General features: G+C 41.3%; 2 protein-coding genes across 2 annotated transcripts in view; both read left to right on the forward strand.

Moving 5' to 3' along the window:
* LOC116695521 (glycine receptor subunit beta) overlaps nucleotides 1-4363 on the forward strand; it is a 38557-nt gene extending 34194 nt beyond the window's left edge. The window contains exons 9-11 of the mRNA XM_032525826.1: nucleotides 1486-1634; nucleotides 2876-3037; nucleotides 3988-4363. Of these exons, the coding sequence (XP_032381717.1) occupies nucleotides 1486-1634; nucleotides 2876-3037; nucleotides 3988-4293 (617 nt within the window). The 3' untranslated portion in view covers nucleotides 4294-4363. The remainder of the gene's footprint in view (nucleotides 1-1485; nucleotides 1635-2875; nucleotides 3038-3987) is intronic.
* A 5459-nt stretch (nucleotides 4364-9822) lies between these two features.
* LOC116701446 (glutamate receptor 2) overlaps nucleotides 9823-17792 on the forward strand; it is a 67547-nt gene continuing 59577 nt past the window's right edge. Inside the window, exon 1 of the mRNA XM_032535157.1 lies at nucleotides 9823-10221. Within this exon, the coding sequence (XP_032391048.1) occupies nucleotides 10119-10221 (103 nt within the window). The 5' untranslated portion in view covers nucleotides 9823-10118. The remainder of the gene's footprint in view (nucleotides 10222-17792) is intronic.

Consider the following 17792-nt stretch of genomic DNA (forward strand, 5'->3'; position numbering starts at 1 on the left):
ACCATCAGAGTCCCTGACCAGCAGAGTCGCTGACCATTAGAATCACTGACCAGCAGAGTCCGTTACCATCACAGTCCCTGACCATCGGAGCCCCTGACCATCAGAGTCACTGACCATCAGAGTCCCTGACCTTCAGAGACTCTGACCATCGGAGTCCCTGACCATTGGAGTCCCTGACCATTGGAGTCCCTGACCATCGGAGTCCCTGACCATCAGAGTCCCTGACCAGCTTCAACAGCAGATTAAAAAACACCTTACTCCGACTGCAGCATGGCACCTTGTGTCGATGTCAGCACTTGCTGTAATGATGTGTCATTTCTCATAAACACAGAGAACCCTCTAAGAACATGTACTGGAACACTGAGTGTGCACTGGAAAATTAGCACTTCAGGTTTTTATGCCATCTAGCTCTTGTTCTTATGGAGGTTTTAAGCACAAACAGCAAGTTGTTTTTTTTAAATGAATGTAATAGTATGTACTGAGTATATACTATGCATACTGTACATGGTTGGTACTGGTACTTATGAGACTCTCCAGTAGAACTGATTTTCTCAATTCTGTCTTCATCAGACAATCCATCGTGCTTTTAGTCCATTATTCCATCCATTGATCAAACCAGCCTCGCTTTATCATGCCCTCTCACAATCTAGTTGATTGTACTTTACATGCTGACATCATCACACACCTCAGAAAGTCCCTGAGGGTCACTAAGGACCCAACACACACCCACACAACTGCCTTCCTGCTTGTTGGAGGACCCCCAAAACATGCACCAGCAGGCTGACTAACAGCTTTTTTCCCCAGGCGATAGGACTGCTTAATAAATCACTAACACACACACACACACACATACACACACACACACACACACACACACACCCTGTGTGCAATAGTCACTTGCTGTGTTCCAAATATGTTTTCTTTTTACTTTTAGTTAGTACTGCAGCTGACCTGACAATACGAAGTACTGTTGTGTGCAGTATGCATACAATTAGGACACACAATGTGTCTTAAAACTTTGACCCTCTTACTCATATATGCTGTACAGAGGATTGTGGCTCAGAATAGCCAGAAAATCACGCTGGCTCGCATACTGCAATGTGAGCGGATGCAGTCAGACATCCTGCTAATTTTGGCAGACTACTATGGATTGGGATCTCTTTCTGGCATATTAAGCAGTATGGTAGTATGGGTATTTGAACAGACCCGCTGTTTTGTAAATAGGCCTTGGATGTACAATATATTTTTTATAATTTTTATAATTGCTTCTTATAGTATATTATTAGATTGAATCCTTTTTATCCTTACATTTTCTACGTACTGTTTCTGTCTTTACTGGAGCCTATCAGGATAAGCGTTTCACACTTTACACCACTTTTTGGCTCCCCTTTTCTTCCCTCTCTAAGTCGTTTTAATTTGTCACTTATCTGAACATATTCATTCACACGTGGTAACCTTAATGTGTTAACATCTGTGTGTTTCCAGGTATTTTATCAGTCCTCTCTTTGTCCAGTGAGAGTATGCTCCTGGCAACAGAGCTACCGAAGGTTTCCTACGTAAAAGCCATTGATATCTGGCTCATTACCTGCCTCCTTTATGGGTTCTCCTCACTGGTGGAATACGCTGTGGTGCAGGTCAGCTAATACACACACACACACACACACACACACACACACACGTAAAACTGTACATATACATCTCCATACTCATGGGTTATACCTCCATGGCCAGAGAGTCTTGGATTATGAAAGAAGGAGAAAAAACATACATATATGTGTGTACATATATATATATACTGTATGTTTTTTCTATGTATGAGTATATATATCTCTATATATATAGATATATATCTCAGTATTTTCCGGGTTAAAGATTTAGTTGAAAGTTAAAGTCATGTAATATGTCACAATCACTGTTATTTTTTGTGATCAAAATAAAATGTTTTGTTTTTATTTTTACAATCGTTATGAAAACACGTTTCACCATTAATATTATTTGGTTAAATTTGTTAGGTTTGCTACCTTGGCATTAATGTTGTTAATAGCTAAACTCACATCGTCTTCGCTGTAAGGAAAGGATATACAAAGAGATTCATCCAAGAGTGGTTGGATTTGGGGACTGTCCGTTGCCTTTCAGTAGAGATCAGTGCTGCTCGCAGTCCATTTGTAGGACTGTGGAGAGGTTTGTATTTATACTGTTACTGTATATATACTATACTATACTGATATACTGTTATTTTACTATGGTCAGACAGAGGAGTAAGGGGACTGACTGTGAATGCCTTGATATTAAAAATCAAAAAAGGTCAGAGATAAAGTAATCCACAGTAGGCTACGGCTGCCAAAGGAAGAAATGTGGGTGTATGTACCAAAAGAGTCTCTTCTTACTCTTACTATATATATATATATATATATATATATATATATATATATATATATATATATATACTGTATACACATATATACTTCAGCTCAAACTATTTCTTTAAAATGTAATAACAAAGTGTACAAAATATCTGCACAGATACGTAGTCACTCACTTTGTAGACAAATGGGTCTAGATTTGAGATGTTTTCTTGTTCATCCTGATGGTGGCAGTTGACAGTTGTTGTTTTTTCAGTTATACCGCGAGTATTTTTATTGTTTTCCTTTGCAGTTTTTTCTTCCTCCTCAGGTGTTTCATTTTCTTCCTCAAGGTAAAGTTTTCAGTGCAGATATTTGGGAGTTTGTGTCATTTTCAAAAACAAAAAAGGACCAAATCAGGAGCTCATTTTGATGCAGCTGCTTCTCATGGAACTCTTTCTCTGATCTTCGCTCCCATAACTTCTCTCTCTCTCGCTCTCTTGCTCTCTCTTTCCCTCAACCTTTCTCTGTAGGTGATGCTGAACAGTCCCAGACTGATTGAGGAGGAGAAAGCCAAAATGGCCACGAAGGAGAAAGCTTTGCAAGAGAAAGAAGGAAAGAATAAAACTTCAAATAAAATTAACAACACAGTGAATGGGACTGGTGGAACACCCATACATGTCAACACTCTGCAGGTAAATGGACCAGCAGTGTGCATGAATAGATTTCTGACGCTTACATTATTTATAGTAATCATCACATGCATCCTTTGAAGAAAATCACATGTATTGTAAAATGTTTCAAGCCTCCAACTGAGCTTGAAGACGTAGATGTGACGTGAGCAACCTGTCTGAAAGTTGTAAGTCTTCTGGTAGCTGTGCAAGAGAAATCTCAATCATTCCCAATCAGCAGAGATAGAGAGGTAGGTATATGTTAGGAGATAACATAGACACAGGCTAATGACTGCTAACTAACATGCTAGTTAACATTAACATAGGCACAGGCTAATTACTGCTAACTAACATGCTAGTTAACATTAATATAGGCACAGGCTAATTACAGCTAACTACCATGCTAGTTAACATTAACATAGACACAGGCTGATTACTGCTAACTAACATGCTAGTTAACATGAACATAAACACAGGCTAATTACAGCTAACTACCATGCTAGTTATCATTAACATAGACACAGGCTAATTGCAGCTAACTAACAAGCTAGTGTGCTTCTCCTGACCTGCAAGCTTTTCCTGACAATAAAATGATTTGTAGGTATGTGACAGTAAGCATGATTATGACACAATCGTTAGCCTGTTTTTTCAAAGACGTCTGCGACTCATAACGTGAGATATAAGGTAATGGAGCCTTTTATACATTGTCGTGTGTGAACAATGGACAACTTAAGATTTTAAACGCTTCAGATGTAAAGTTATTTGCTGTCGAAGTGGCGCCAAAACGAATAGCAGTCAATGGAATGCTAACAGCAGGTGAGTGCTTTGTAGCATTAAAATGGCGCCATAGGAGCTACGCTTCGTGGACGCCCGCTTACCCCCTTGGCTAGAACTAGAAAGCTGTAAGACAAGACCTGACCTCATGATGACTCTCAGTCCCTGACAATACTCAGTCCTTCTCTGTCTTTCACCAGGTGGTAGAAACTCGCTGTAAGAAAGTTTGCACCTCCAAGTCGGACCTTCGCTCCCATGACTTCAGCATTGTGGGATCTTTACCTCGAGACTTTGAACTTTCCAACTTTGACTGTTACGGTAAACCAGTTGAAGTGTCAGGGGCCCTCAAGTCCCAGACCAAAGCCAAAAAGAAACCGTCACCCAACCCTCTACCTGCCGCTCCCAAAACGCTGACCCTATCGACCCTTTTCCCCCTTTACCTTTTCCTCTTTTTTCAAGTGGTCTACTGGTCTGTCTTTTGTGGGGGGTGGAGAGGGGCGGTTTGAAATAAAAGGGTTTTTCATCTGTAGTTTTTTCCCATAGATTGAAACTCCCATTGCCCTCCAAACGCGTGCAAATTCATATCCTAAACTATATACTTTCCTTTTGCAAATTTTTAGCCGTTTACGGCTCGAGCCGCTTGGCCCCGGGGGAGAACTTTAGGTTTTGGCTTGATTTCCCCTTTAAACCCCCCCGGATTAAGAGCACGCAGTGTGTCTCGTCTATCGGACGGGGCTTGGTAAACCAAAACCCCTGTTGGTGTAGTGTGCTTAAAAAATATATCTTTTTTTAATGGGGGTTTAAAAATAGGTCCCCGGTAGTTTTAAAAGGGATTTTTTTGTTTTCAACCGGACCCTATGTTTTTTGGTTTAATGCTGATGATCTTTGAAAAAGGTCGAAAAAAAAAAAGACAGGCAGTCGGGAGCCCGCGAAAAACCCGTTCAATGTAAGTATTGGGGTATTTGGTTTTTCAGTTTGGGGCCAAAAAAGTTTGTTTTTGCCGTTGACAGGCCGGGGTTTTTTTCAAGGTCTGACAAAACATTAAAAGGGTCCCCTTTTGGGAGACCCCTTTAGTTTTAAAAAGTAAGCCTTTAAATTTATATGAAACAGCCCGAAATCCCTCACCAAACCCCCCCAGACTCCGTGTAAAAATCCTCTTTTTTTCATGTAAAAAAACATTTCATTTTAAACGCCAGAAACAAAAAAAAAAAGCCGTCTTTGTTTTCTCTTTCCCCGTTCCCCAAAACCCCTCTGATTGAATAAACTTAAATCCCCCATTTCAGTGGAAATTTGGCTAACAACTTAAAATACTGATTTTTCCATGGGGTTGGGGGGATTCTGGCTCTATCGCTAAAGTAGTGATTTTTAAAAAAAGGGGGTTTTGGGGGGAAATGCTGGCTCACTAAAAATAGGGATTATTTTCATGGGGGGTGGTGGAGATATGCTGCTCTATACACACTAAAAGTAGTAATTATTTACATGGAGTCTGGTGGAGATATGCTGCTCTATACACACTAAAAGTAGTGATTATTTACATGGAGTCTGGTTGGTTTGGTGATGGTTATTTTGGGGCTGTTTCATGTTAAACTATAAAGATCTTACTCTGTAACTAAAAGGTCTATCTCTGTAGGGATCCTTTCCAAAATGTTGTCAGCCACTTTGAATAATAATCTGAGTCTGTCTACGGCAAAAACGGAACTTTTAGTGGACGCTAACTCTGAACATCTGTCCAGTAAGGTTACATTGCATCCCGGTTTACAGCTGCCGGTTACAGCATTCTCACTCAATACTGGAGCAATTTCAAAGATTGTTGTTCACATTAGTCACTTAGACACCTATGCATAGGAAAATAGTGACCAGGTTAAAAAGAAAACACACAAAATTACCTTTTAAAAGGTATAGAACTCCAAAACGGCCAATAAGACATGACAAGGAAATAAATGTATGAAAGAAAGAATAAACATATTATTAAATAATTGAATAAATCATTACAAAAAATAAAATGTCTGTTGTTTCATCATCCCATTTTAAACTCTTTTATTAAACGTATTTTTAAAGATGTATATGTCATGGTTATAATGTGGAAATAATCTTGTATAAAGGAGAGGGGGGGGCAAGTAAACCCACACAAACATGGGGAGAAGATGCCGGGAGGCGCAAGGCTAGAGCGTCCTGACAGGGAGCATCACTGGGCAAGTTTCTCAGAACGTGTAATATCTTACTATTTACTTATTACTCCTTAAAAAAGTAATAATATTAGTTTACTTATATAAGTATCAAAAGTAATTGCTTACATCAGTTGTTATGTTGCTATATTACGTTTGCGTTCCCACCCCAAAAAAAACCGCACAACCTCCCAGCTCCTTTTTAAATAATTCTACTTCATTGGAACTATGAGTAAAGGTGCTGTAGGCAGGATTGTAAAGAACCAGGACTTGGGCTGAATCTCATTTCTCTATCTTACCCCTTCCCCTTACCCCTTTCCCTAGGTTTTGCGCGTTCACGTGAGACAAAGTGCTGTCCCGATACTCTTTTTATTAAGGGCTAGGGCTAAGACAAAGGGGTGTATACCCCTTCAAACCTAGGGAGGACGCGAGCTTACTTGTAAACAAGGGCTATTGTACAACAAGCAACAAAGGCTGCCGCAGCGACCTGAGACACCCATAAATGTAAGTATTTTTTGACTTAAATATTTGATTAAAAAAATTACAACAGTCTTGTTTCGTGGTCTATACAGTCCTGTTTATGTGTACAGTACTTGCCACCATGTTCTTAACCCTTGTGTTGACCTTCGGATCAAATTTGACCCGTTTTTAAAGTTCTTTACATCAGAAATTTGATTTTTTTTTTACCAAAATGCCCAAATATAACATGGATGCAAGCATGTACGTTGTATGGAACCCAGACTACATTCTTTGCAGGTGAAATGAACGATTACATTCATTGAACCTTGAGTGTTTTATTCAATTTATTTCATTTAAAAAACCTGTTTATACATGTTTTAAAACAGTATCCTGACTGGACTTTGACATAAACCAGTCTGGAATCAACTCAACATCCTTTGAGCTTAACTATCATTTGTCAAAACAATTCATAATTTCTGTCTTTTGAACCAAAACATTAAAAAGGTAAAATGTCATATCAATTAGGTTTATTGACCATGAATTTAAAACCAAACTTTGGAAAAAGATAACATCTGCCTTTGCACAACCAAAGACACAAAATAACTGTAAAATACACTCACCTATAGGATTATTAGGAACACCATACTAATACTGTGTTTGACCCCCTTTTGCCTTCAGAACTGCCTTAATTCTACATGGCAGTGATTCAACAAGGTGCTGAAAGCATTCTGTTAGAAATGTTGGCCCATATTGATAGGATAGCATCTTGCAGTTGATGGAGATTTGTGGGATGCACATCCAGGGCACGAAGCTCCCGTTCCACCACATCCCAAAGATGCTCTATTGGGTTGAGATCTGGTGACTGTGTGTGCCATTTTAGTACAGTGAACTCATTGTCACGTTCAAAAAAACAATTTGAAATGATTCGAGCTTCGTGACATGGTGCATTATCCTGCTGGAGGTAGCCATCAGAGGATGGGTACATGGTGGCCATAAAGGGATGGACATGGTCAGAAACAATGCTCAGGTAGGCCATGGCATTTAAACCATGCCCAATTGGCACTAAGAGGCCTAAAGTGTGCCAAGAAAACATCCCCCACACCATTACACCACCACCACCAGCAGCCTGCACAGTGGTAACAAGGCATGATGGATCCATGTTCTCATTCTGTTTACGCCAAATTCTGACTCTACCATCTGAATGTCTCAACAGAAATCCAGACTCATCAGACCAGGCAACATATTTCCAGTCTCCAACTGTCCAATTTTGGTGAGCACTTGCATATTGTAGCCTCTTTTTCCTATTTGTAGTGGAGATGAGTGGTACCTGGTGGGGTCTTCTGCTGTTGTAGCCTATCCTCAAGGTTGTGCGTCTTGTGGCTTCACAAATGCTTTGCTGCATACCTCGGTTGTAACGAGTGGTTATTCAGTCAAAGTTGCTCTTCTATCAGCTTGAATCAGTCGGCCCATTCTCCTCTGACCTCTAGCATCAACAAGGCATTTTCACCCACAGGACTGCAGCAAACTGGATGTTTTTCCCTTTTCACACCATTCTTTGTAAACCCTAGAAATGGCTGTGCGTGAATATCCCAGTAACTGAGCAGACTGTGAAATACTCAGACCGGCCCGTCTGGCACCAACAACCATGCCACGCTCAAAATTGCTTAAATCACCTTTCTTTCCCATTCTGACATTCACTTTGGAGTTCAGGAGATTGTCTTGACCAGGACCACACCCTTAAATGCATTGAAGCAACTGCCATGTGATTGGTTGATTAGATAATTGCATTAATGAGAAATTGAACAGGTCTTCCTAAAAATCCTTTAGGTGACTGTATATAACTATATAAATGCATATGACACTTGTCAAAACCCACGCAATCGACAAAGACACACTTGCAGACGCCATCTTGGAAGTTTGTGATCAATTTTGCAGGGTGATGTAACGAAGTGCTGACTCGTTTCATAGGGGTATGTTTTCAGCCCTAGCCCTTACCACTTGGTTTCAAAAGCCAAGGGCTAGGGCTAAGGGGTAGGGGTAAGATGGAGAAATGGGATTCAGCCTTAAACTCAAGTCCTTATCTCTTCCTGGGTCCAACGATGGTTTACGCCACATAATAACAAAGATTTCTCAGTTATTATTTTTAGAGTAATGTTAGAAGGATAGAAGTGGCACGACTCAAATGTTTATCTGATATAATCAGAATTAGCTTAATGCGCCAAATGTATTTGTAGACATTCAAGGAATTTGACTCTGGTGTTTTGCATTGCTCTCAGTGAACTTAAATGAAATATACAGCTAAGAACGAGAACGTCTACAAAACTACTTTTGAACGTACACGTTCCACCAAAACAAGTTGTTTCCCGAGGCTATTTTGCAGCGGCACCGTTGCTCCGTCTGATGCTTAGCGCCGCCCAAGATGATTGTGATTGGTTAAAAGAAATGCAAATAAACCAGAGCATGTTTTTCCCCCGTCCCAGAATGCTTTGTGGACTAGCCAGACCCTCCTCTGCCGATTTGAAGCCAATTGGAAAGGCCGCAGTTTGCCAGAAGCAGCAGCCATCTTCTTTGTTTTCAAGTAGCAGGGAATTCACGTGAAACCATCGCATCTGCCATGCTTATGTTAAGCCCGCCCACCGACTCTATACACGATGTGATTGGCCCGACAAGAATTTGTTTTTTCTCACTCCATGGTTTTTTTCTGGCTCCCTTTCTAGCTCCATGGTTGAATTGGTACGCAAAGAATAATATCTGTGCATGTAATGTATTATATATATACAGGTTTGTATACTGTATATCATTCATGGCAAAATGTTATGTTATGGCTGTTGAGAGTATTTTCTAAAGGTTTGGGGTGATATAAGGAGACATCCAAAATCCCTTCTGAAAGATCCTTTGACTCCTATATATGTCAACAATATCACATATTTAAGAAGATAATGCCTTATTTGCATATTTAGACCTCAAATTTCAGTAAACTTGTAATACAACACATATTTGTCATAATGTCAGTAACCAACAGGGCTGTTAGTTTATCACCCCCCCCCCCACCCCCCTCAATTCACCTGCAGTATCTCCCCTTGATCCATTCAGCTTTACATAAGTTAATATAATATAATCTATGGTATTTTAATATTATAGTGTAACATATTTTTGTTGCTTCTCTAGTGGACTATGTTTGTATGTGTTGATGCTATTTAGTATGCCTATTTGTGTATTTGCTATTGGACAATTGTATTATTCTTATATGAATGATGTCACTGTGTGCCACCATAGGGACAAACTGAGAGCTGGCAGCCTTCAGACAGGCCTGTTATTGTGTGATATCAGTTATAAAAATGATACCGAATAGTATGTGTTAGTCCTCCAGAAGGCTATGCATCTGTCATGATGACATATACGGCCGACTGCTAGCTTCCTCAAGCCTCATTTGGCTCTCATAAACGCTGTTTTACGTTTGGCTGTCGGTTGCTCTCGGTTCTTCCTCGTGCCTCATCGGTATTCCTGGGCAATCCTAGGCGCGCGCCCCCAGTCCAGCAGCAGCAGCAGCAGCAGCAGCGGCGGCCGCGGCACGCGCATCTTCGGGGAGAGGAAAGGGCATCTGCAGAGCTCGAGACGCTTCCGAGGAAGAGCGGGAATGACGCCATGAGCTCGCGCCGTGTGTGATGGAGGAAACGTTTTGGTAGTTTTTGGCGCTGCCGTGGCTGATGTGGAGTCGCGTGAGGAGCCTCAACACCACCATGAAGCTGCTGTTTGTGCTCGCGCTCTTATGGCGCGAGGCGCTGTGCGGATCTCCGAGCGTCCAGATCGGTAGGGTTGTCTTTTCTGTCGTCACCCCTCCGTTCTCATCTTCACCTCTCCCGTTCAGGCTAACAACGACGGTTTGTCTTAACCATTCTCGCTGTTAGCTTATCTCCATCCGACGTTCATCGCTCCCTGTCTTCCTCCCACTAAAGCGGGCCTGTTCCACTCTGTCCTTCTGTCCGCTCTCAGTAACATGAGGCCTCCTGACAGCACGGCACGGCACGGCACTGCCGCTGCAGTGTTCTAATTATATCAACATTTTCATCTTTTATATTATGTAGGCCTATGTGCTTATTTGCGCGTGCATCTAACCACCAGTGCAGCATGCTGTGCATGTGCGCGCGCACGCATATGTGCACGCCTCCATGTCTTTAAGGTGTTACCTGGCACATAGTACATCCAAAAGAAATAGGTTGCCTCCATTCTCTTGCCTTTATACAGCGACCACTGAGACACATGCTAATATATTAGAATATTAATAGTTAACCTACTTAAAGGAGCAGCGTGTAGGATTTCAGCAGAAATGGAATGTATATGAAATAAAAAAGGGGAGGGGGGTTGATTATGCACAACAGAACAAAACATGCAAGAATTAAACCACCGTTCCAATTCCAAACCTATACCATGGATATAGTGCCACTCAACCAGCCATGCCAAAACACTTATTTATGAACATGTAAATAAGTGTGTTATTAATGGAAAATAATCTCAAAATGAAATAGCACAGCGTAGTGTCAACATAAAATACAGCACGTTTTCACATCCCGGTGAAAAAAGCAGAGGCATGCAGACCAGAAAAAGGGAAATCCCCCAGAAAATTGCACCCTAAATATAATATTCATAATTATGTACAGTGTTTCCGCTAGGGTGGGGGGGTAGGGTTAATGTTAGGGTTGGAAATGTGTGGGGGTGCACTTGTGGCATCACTGCCAACCAGAAGCAGCACTATAGAATAGTGTAGGTGTAGGTGTTATGGGTCCTGATCGTGGTCCTACATGGACAGATTATGCTGGTTGGACAACGAATGGCAGCAGGCAGGAATGATTTCCTATCAGTGGCGGCTGAGCTGCTGTCTGATGTAGAGGCGTAACGTATTAAATCAAGACAGTTTCATAACTGGTTAAAAACTCCTCGTACTCGCGCGTTAAATATAAGGCTGGGCAATATGGAGAAAATCAGATATTGCAATATTCTTGTCCTAATACCTCAATGTCGATGTTGTGGCGATATTATAGGGTTGACAATTTGTGCTTTAACAAAATGTCTTTACAATGAGATTTTATATAAGTAATCATCAGTAATGTAGTTATAATTACAGAGTGGGTAAAGGTAAAAATAACAGAAGAGCTAGAACAGTCTGGAAAGTTCAGAAAATGACATCACTTTACTGTAATGCAGCCTTTAAAACCAGGAAAAGACAACACTTAAGCCATTTATTTTGATATCTAAAATCTAAGACGATTTCTAGTCTCATATCACGATATCGATATAATATTGATATATTGCCCAGCTCTAATTCAACTTCCATGTTTTGGAACAGTTGGTTTCTACACCTGATGCAAACCGTACGGGAGTACGCATGAACTCTTAAGTAGACTAAGGCTCGGATCAGGTCCCCGATGTAAAAGCCCATTATATTTTTATATTTTGAAATGCCACCTGTGTGTTCTTCTTCAAAAAGGCAAAAAAAATATGTTTCCAACATACATTTGTGCATAAAGATGTTACCGAATGCAGAAAATGAAGTGTTTGACGCTCAAAATGTTCTAGGGGGGGGGGGGGGCAATCAGTAAAGCTACGTCATTGTGATGAAACAGTATATGAGAGGTTGTGCCTGACCAGCTGGGTGATTTCATATGTCCAGGTGAAGTGATCAAAGATGTGGACGCCCAGGATTTAAAGCTGCTGACCCTATCCACCTCACATTCACATATGTGTGTTGATAGTGTGTTAGGCATGGGGCCAAGGACACATCCTTGTGGGATACCAGTGTTCATCGAGATTGTAGGTGTTCCCTAAGTGAAACAGCGTGTAGTTCCTTTTCGGCAACAGTTTGTTTTATTTGCAATCATTTCTGAAAAGTATCAAATTTCTTACAATTACAGTCCAGGATATACAATCCAGTCTCAAGGCAGTTCGTGAAATGTCCACGTAATTAAATCTATTGATTTGTGTACACAGACATGTTTATTTCGTTTTGTTTTTCGTGATGGTCAGCACGTTTTTTCAAACTAATGTATTTCAATGGGAAGCATCTTCCGTGATCACAGCACGATTCTTTCTGCCATATGGGCTGCACAAAGAAGCTGTATACACCTTTGCTATTATTGGTATATATACCAATAATGGTCCCTATAACCGCTGTTTAATCGCCATTCACCAGATCTTATCATGGTTTATGCCTATTTCTTTTAATGTTATTATTTCTGTCTTGTTGCCAGGAGAGCTGGATTGCTTTGTTGTTTATTGATATTTTAAAACTATAATGCTACAGCTATCAACATTTACACCATGATCACCACTACTGTCATTACTAAACATTGTGCCAAAATATGAACAATAACGTAGGGCTTATTTGCTAACTTTAGCTACCGTTACCTCCAAAAAATCCAGCAAATAGACCGCCCCGCAGGAGACTGTTAACTGAAATAGGTGATTTAATGTCACTGCTCATTTTGCACAATTTAGCAACAAAACAAAATGCTGAGGGAACATTACTTTGTTTTATCATGTTGGTTTTAAGTGGTATGTACCCCCACTAACCTGAAGGTGCATCAGTTCCAGAAGCATTGCATCTCCAGGCACCTGCAGTACCTGCAGTACCTGCAGTACCTGCAGTACCGAAGTATTGGTTCCCTTTCGGCCCAAGGTTTGTAAATCTACCTACTCGTACTGTAGGAGGTTCGGATAGAAAAGAGAATCGAAACTTGTATGTATCGTGATTTTTAAAATGGATTCTTTTCCTCAGAATCAGTAGTTATTCATATTTTTATTAATTAATTAATTTAATGATTTAATGATGAAAATTTTCAGTTTATATGGAACCGCCGATGGCGACTACACAGCATATCTGTTTACCGCAAAAGCAGCAAATGCAGAAAATCCATGTTATGTTCTTCTTTACAATGAAATAAATTTCAGACTGACTGACTTGTAATGTGCATACTTCTTAAAAAACGCAGGTTTTTAGAAAGGTCTCATGATATATTGTCTCTAGAAGTGTATTATTCTACGGAAGCCGAGAACAGCCATGGATTTTTTTTTTAATGCACTGTTATCTCGTGATAACGACTTATTAATTCGTTATCTCAATATAACAAAGTTTGTTTTCTCGAGATAATGACTTACTTATTTCAATATCTCGACATAAAGATCTTTTTATCGAGCTAAGGAATTAATTAATAATGTGTTTGTCTTGAATTTAAACTAATGCGCTGCCACGAACGGCTTCCGCAGATGTAGCCTACCGGTAAGTTGTGCGATCCATCTGTACACAGATGGGAGGCTGACAAACTCCTATATATCCAGCTGCTTCAGCTACGGTAACCTAAATGTGGGCTAACGTTAACTAAGCAATGTGATGCGAAACGTAATTAAATGTTTATTAATTCATTTAATAGTGCTTTGTACGGAAGCCGTTCGTGGCAGCGCATTGGTTTGAATTCAAGACTAACACATTATTAATTAATTCCTTATCTCGAATAAAACGATCTTTGTTGTGTCGAGATAACAAAATAATTAATTTGTTATCTCGAGAAAACAAACTAATTAATAAGTTGTTATCACGAGATAACAGTGTATAAAAAAATAAAAACCCATGGCCGTTCTCGTTTTGTTTATGAAGGAAAATCAAATCCCAATGCTAAACACTGTTGAATCACAATATTTCTAGAATCGCAATAAATCAAGATACAAATTCAATGGGCAGCCATGTATAGGGAAAGAATCCCATCGTCCAGCCCTATTTGGTGGTCCAGTGACTCAGGTGTATCACTCTGGAGGATTTCACTCTCTGATTGGAGACTGCAAAATAGGTGTGGAGTGAGGCCATGTCTGGGGATATTTCCTGAGAGGGTTTATTCTCCTTGGGATTTATAATTGCACTTTCAAAAAAAATGCCTGCTACGGAGTCATAACGTGAGGTTCAAGGTAATGGAACCTTTTATAAATTTTCATGTTTCTTAATAAACAATGGACAACTTAAGTTTTTAACGCTTCAGATGTAAAGTTATTTGCCGTCAAAGTGACGCCAAAATGAATGGAAGTCAATGGAATGGTAACGGCGGGTGAGTGCTCTCTAATTAGCATTAAAATGGCTCCATAGGGCAGTCCCTCCAGGATTTTGCGGCCTTTTTTGAGATTGTTGCAGCCCAAAATGCCTGATGTTGCGGGAGCTTATGTAAAAATTGCGATTAAAAACGTTTTTTGTATGTTTGTTGTAAGGAAGTTGCTGGAGACAGAGAAAGCAAAAAAAAAACACAAGCAGGGCCTGCCATGGCTTCTTGTATTTGGTCCGAAAGTCCAAACCATCCAAAAAATGCTTTCACACTATAAACAAACCGGGCCATGGTTCAGACCGAGACCACCTCTTTTTATCGTCCCAAAACTTGGTCTTTTGATGAGGACCATGAGTCCGGGGGAGGTTTCACACCGATAATTTTGGTTTGGACCAAATGACGTATGTGTGAAAACGCCCTTAGAGCGCTGTGGGATGTAAACAGCACTGAAATAGGTAGATGAAAGGGTCGGCACTTCAACAGTAGCAGTTCCACATCTGCCAATCTGTGTTTGTAGAGGGTCTGTACATCTCCACACCATGCAGTGTTTACAAAAATGCACTTACCTCCCCTGTAGCCTCATGGGAAGCATTGTGTTCTCCTCAGTGGACGAGTGAGTTTGTAGCTGAACCACTGAGTCCGGCCCCTGGATGACAGCCATGTCTTTGAGAATATTAGGCCACAGTTGTGTTGTTATCCTGGCTCTCTGCTCAGCAACCTTATTTTCCAGTGGCTACGTTAGCTAGCAGGAGGCTCGGTAGCAGTGTTCCATTAGCACGAGCTTTAAGCCAAGCATGAAGGCCTCCCCTCCTTCCTCGCTTGTGCCTCAAGAGGGGTCTCCTCTGGTTGCATCTTTACTCGTGTGCGGTTATTGAGGGCCTCCTCGGAGGGGGGGTGGCTTGGTGTGGAGTAAACAATGTAGTCCAGGTTTGGATATATAATACCAGTGAATACTATGTTGTGTTGTAGCCTAGTGATGTCAATGCCTGCTTGTCAAAAGTCAGTAGTGCGTAATATTTATTTAAGGTAGTACAAGAAAAAGGCTGCATTCAGGAGCACGCAAAGATGTCTGCCACTGAGGGCGCCATCTCAGGAGTAGTTATATGTGCAGCAAGAGACCGTCACTAGCCATAATGCCACATTGGGCAAAACTGTGGTGACAAAATACGTCCAAAGACATATAAACACCCGGCAAAGTACTCAAAACCATCTCTGTGGTGGTTTCTGGCTACAGTAGGTGTCTCCAGGTCCAGAAGGACTGACACAGCTGCAATGTATAATATCAGATGAAGAGCGCCCACCCCCCCTTCATGCCCAGAGCTCTGCCAGAAAGACGTCTGCTGATGTACTGCATGTACTGCATGTACTGAGCTGCAGTAACATAGAGACAGTCAAGGGCACGCTTTGAACGCATGATGTGAGTGGCACCGAAGAGAAATTGGAGCCAACATTTTAAAGGTCTGCTCTACGCTCCATCCACATCGTCCCCTCCCACTCATGCTCCCTGCTCCGCTCACATGCTCTAGTGTTAACAGCGGAGCTCTGCCTGTCCATCTCAGCCAAGAACGTGGAAATATCTGCCTGAGTTATAACCTAGCAGTCTAACAGTGTTTCCTTTATAAAAGTACAAGCCTGGCAGGCCCTGTAAAGTCAGAAACATCAGGTTTTTTTTATTCCAACAACAACGCCAAATATCCATTGGGGTTTCCCTATATTATGTGCAGCATCGCTTCAAAATATATGCAAATTAGCACATATTTAATTAGATATAGGCTATTTAGCATATTTTAACATAGAATTACAGAAAACTCGCAATACATTTTTTTCTGCTATTCATGATGAACTGTTAAAGTGTCATGGTGATATCTGTAGGTTAAAATGTTCGCCCTATTCACCTGTAGTGTCTCGCCTTCCAACCTTATCCCACTCTATATGGCTTTGGGTGTAGTGCCTTATTTAAAGGCATCGAAACAGGTCCTTTGAGGGTAGTGTGAACTGGTTGTGTTATTCGGATAAAGATTTGAATTCAGTGCCCTCAAAGCGCTGGCTGATCGTGCTCAGGCCATTAGGAATCCACTGGTCCACACTGATGGGAGGATGTCTACGTTGCCAGGGCCCTATTTTACCGATCTGAGTGCACGGATACACTTTTGCTAGTTTGATGGCGGAATAAAAGAGTCCATACGCTGGGTGCATGGTCCTAAAGGGTTGTACTTAGTGTCTTCATTAATCAGAGGTGTGTTCTGGGTAACATGCAATCAACCAATCAGAGGTCCTCTCCCATTCCCTTTAAAACCATAATATTTTTATTTTCAATCTTTTGCGTGTGTGTGCTGCTGCGCTTCCCTGTGTGTGTGTGTGTGTGTGTGTGTGTGTGTGTGTGTGTGTGTGTGTGTGTGTGTGTGTGTGTGTGTGTAACAGGCATAGTGTGCACGCACTGTGCACGAGCCTAGGCACATTTTAATAATGTGATGTTAAAATAACAATTAAATGCTGCGCTATTGACTTTAGAGGTTTTTGTTGGTCAATGGTGTGATCATTTTCTGCTGCCCCAAGACAGCAATACGCCCAGAATGCACCTGAACACACCTCCCTGTAAGACCAGCACGCCCAGAATGCACCTGAACACACCTCCGTGTAAGACCAGCACGCCCAGAATGCACCTAAACACACCTCCCTGTAAGACCAGCACGCCCAGAATGCACCTGAACACACCTCCCTGTAAGACTAGCACACCCAGAATGCACCTGAACACACCTCCCTGTAAGACTAGCACGCCCAGAATGCACCTGAACACACCTCCCTGTAAGACCATCACTCCCATGGGTGTAAAGATGGGCACAGGTGCATTTGCTAGTTAAATGATACACAGGACGGGAAACCGACTGCGTCGGTCTTGAACTAGCAATGACTCGTGCCTTAAACGGTACACATTACAGTAAACATGTAAAGCATGTTGAATTGGCACTTCCTCCGCTCTCTACCAAATTGTACCCAACTGAACTGGAAACCACGATGAGAACCAAACACTAGAGTCACTTGGCAACCGCCAAAATCCTGTGATTTTCCTGTACCGAAATGGGTCATCAATATTTTATACTGCACCCTGCGTGGGAGAGGAAAAAACATAACACACACATTTGGATAAGCTGGTGGATGGAGATTGTGAGCCATGCAGAGAGAGCTGTGGCTGGGCACTGCAACCTGAAGTGGATTATAAAATCAGCTAGAGGTGTGGACTGTGTAGGCGCTCCATGGGTGGTTGCATTGCTTTGTCGCTTTTAAAATAGCTTCAAATGT

Source organism: Etheostoma spectabile, chromosome 2, assembly GCF_008692095.1.
Source record: "Etheostoma spectabile isolate EspeVRDwgs_2016 chromosome 2, UIUC_Espe_1.0, whole genome shotgun sequence".
Lineage (NCBI taxonomy): Eukaryota > Metazoa > Chordata > Actinopteri > Perciformes > Percidae > Etheostoma > Etheostoma spectabile.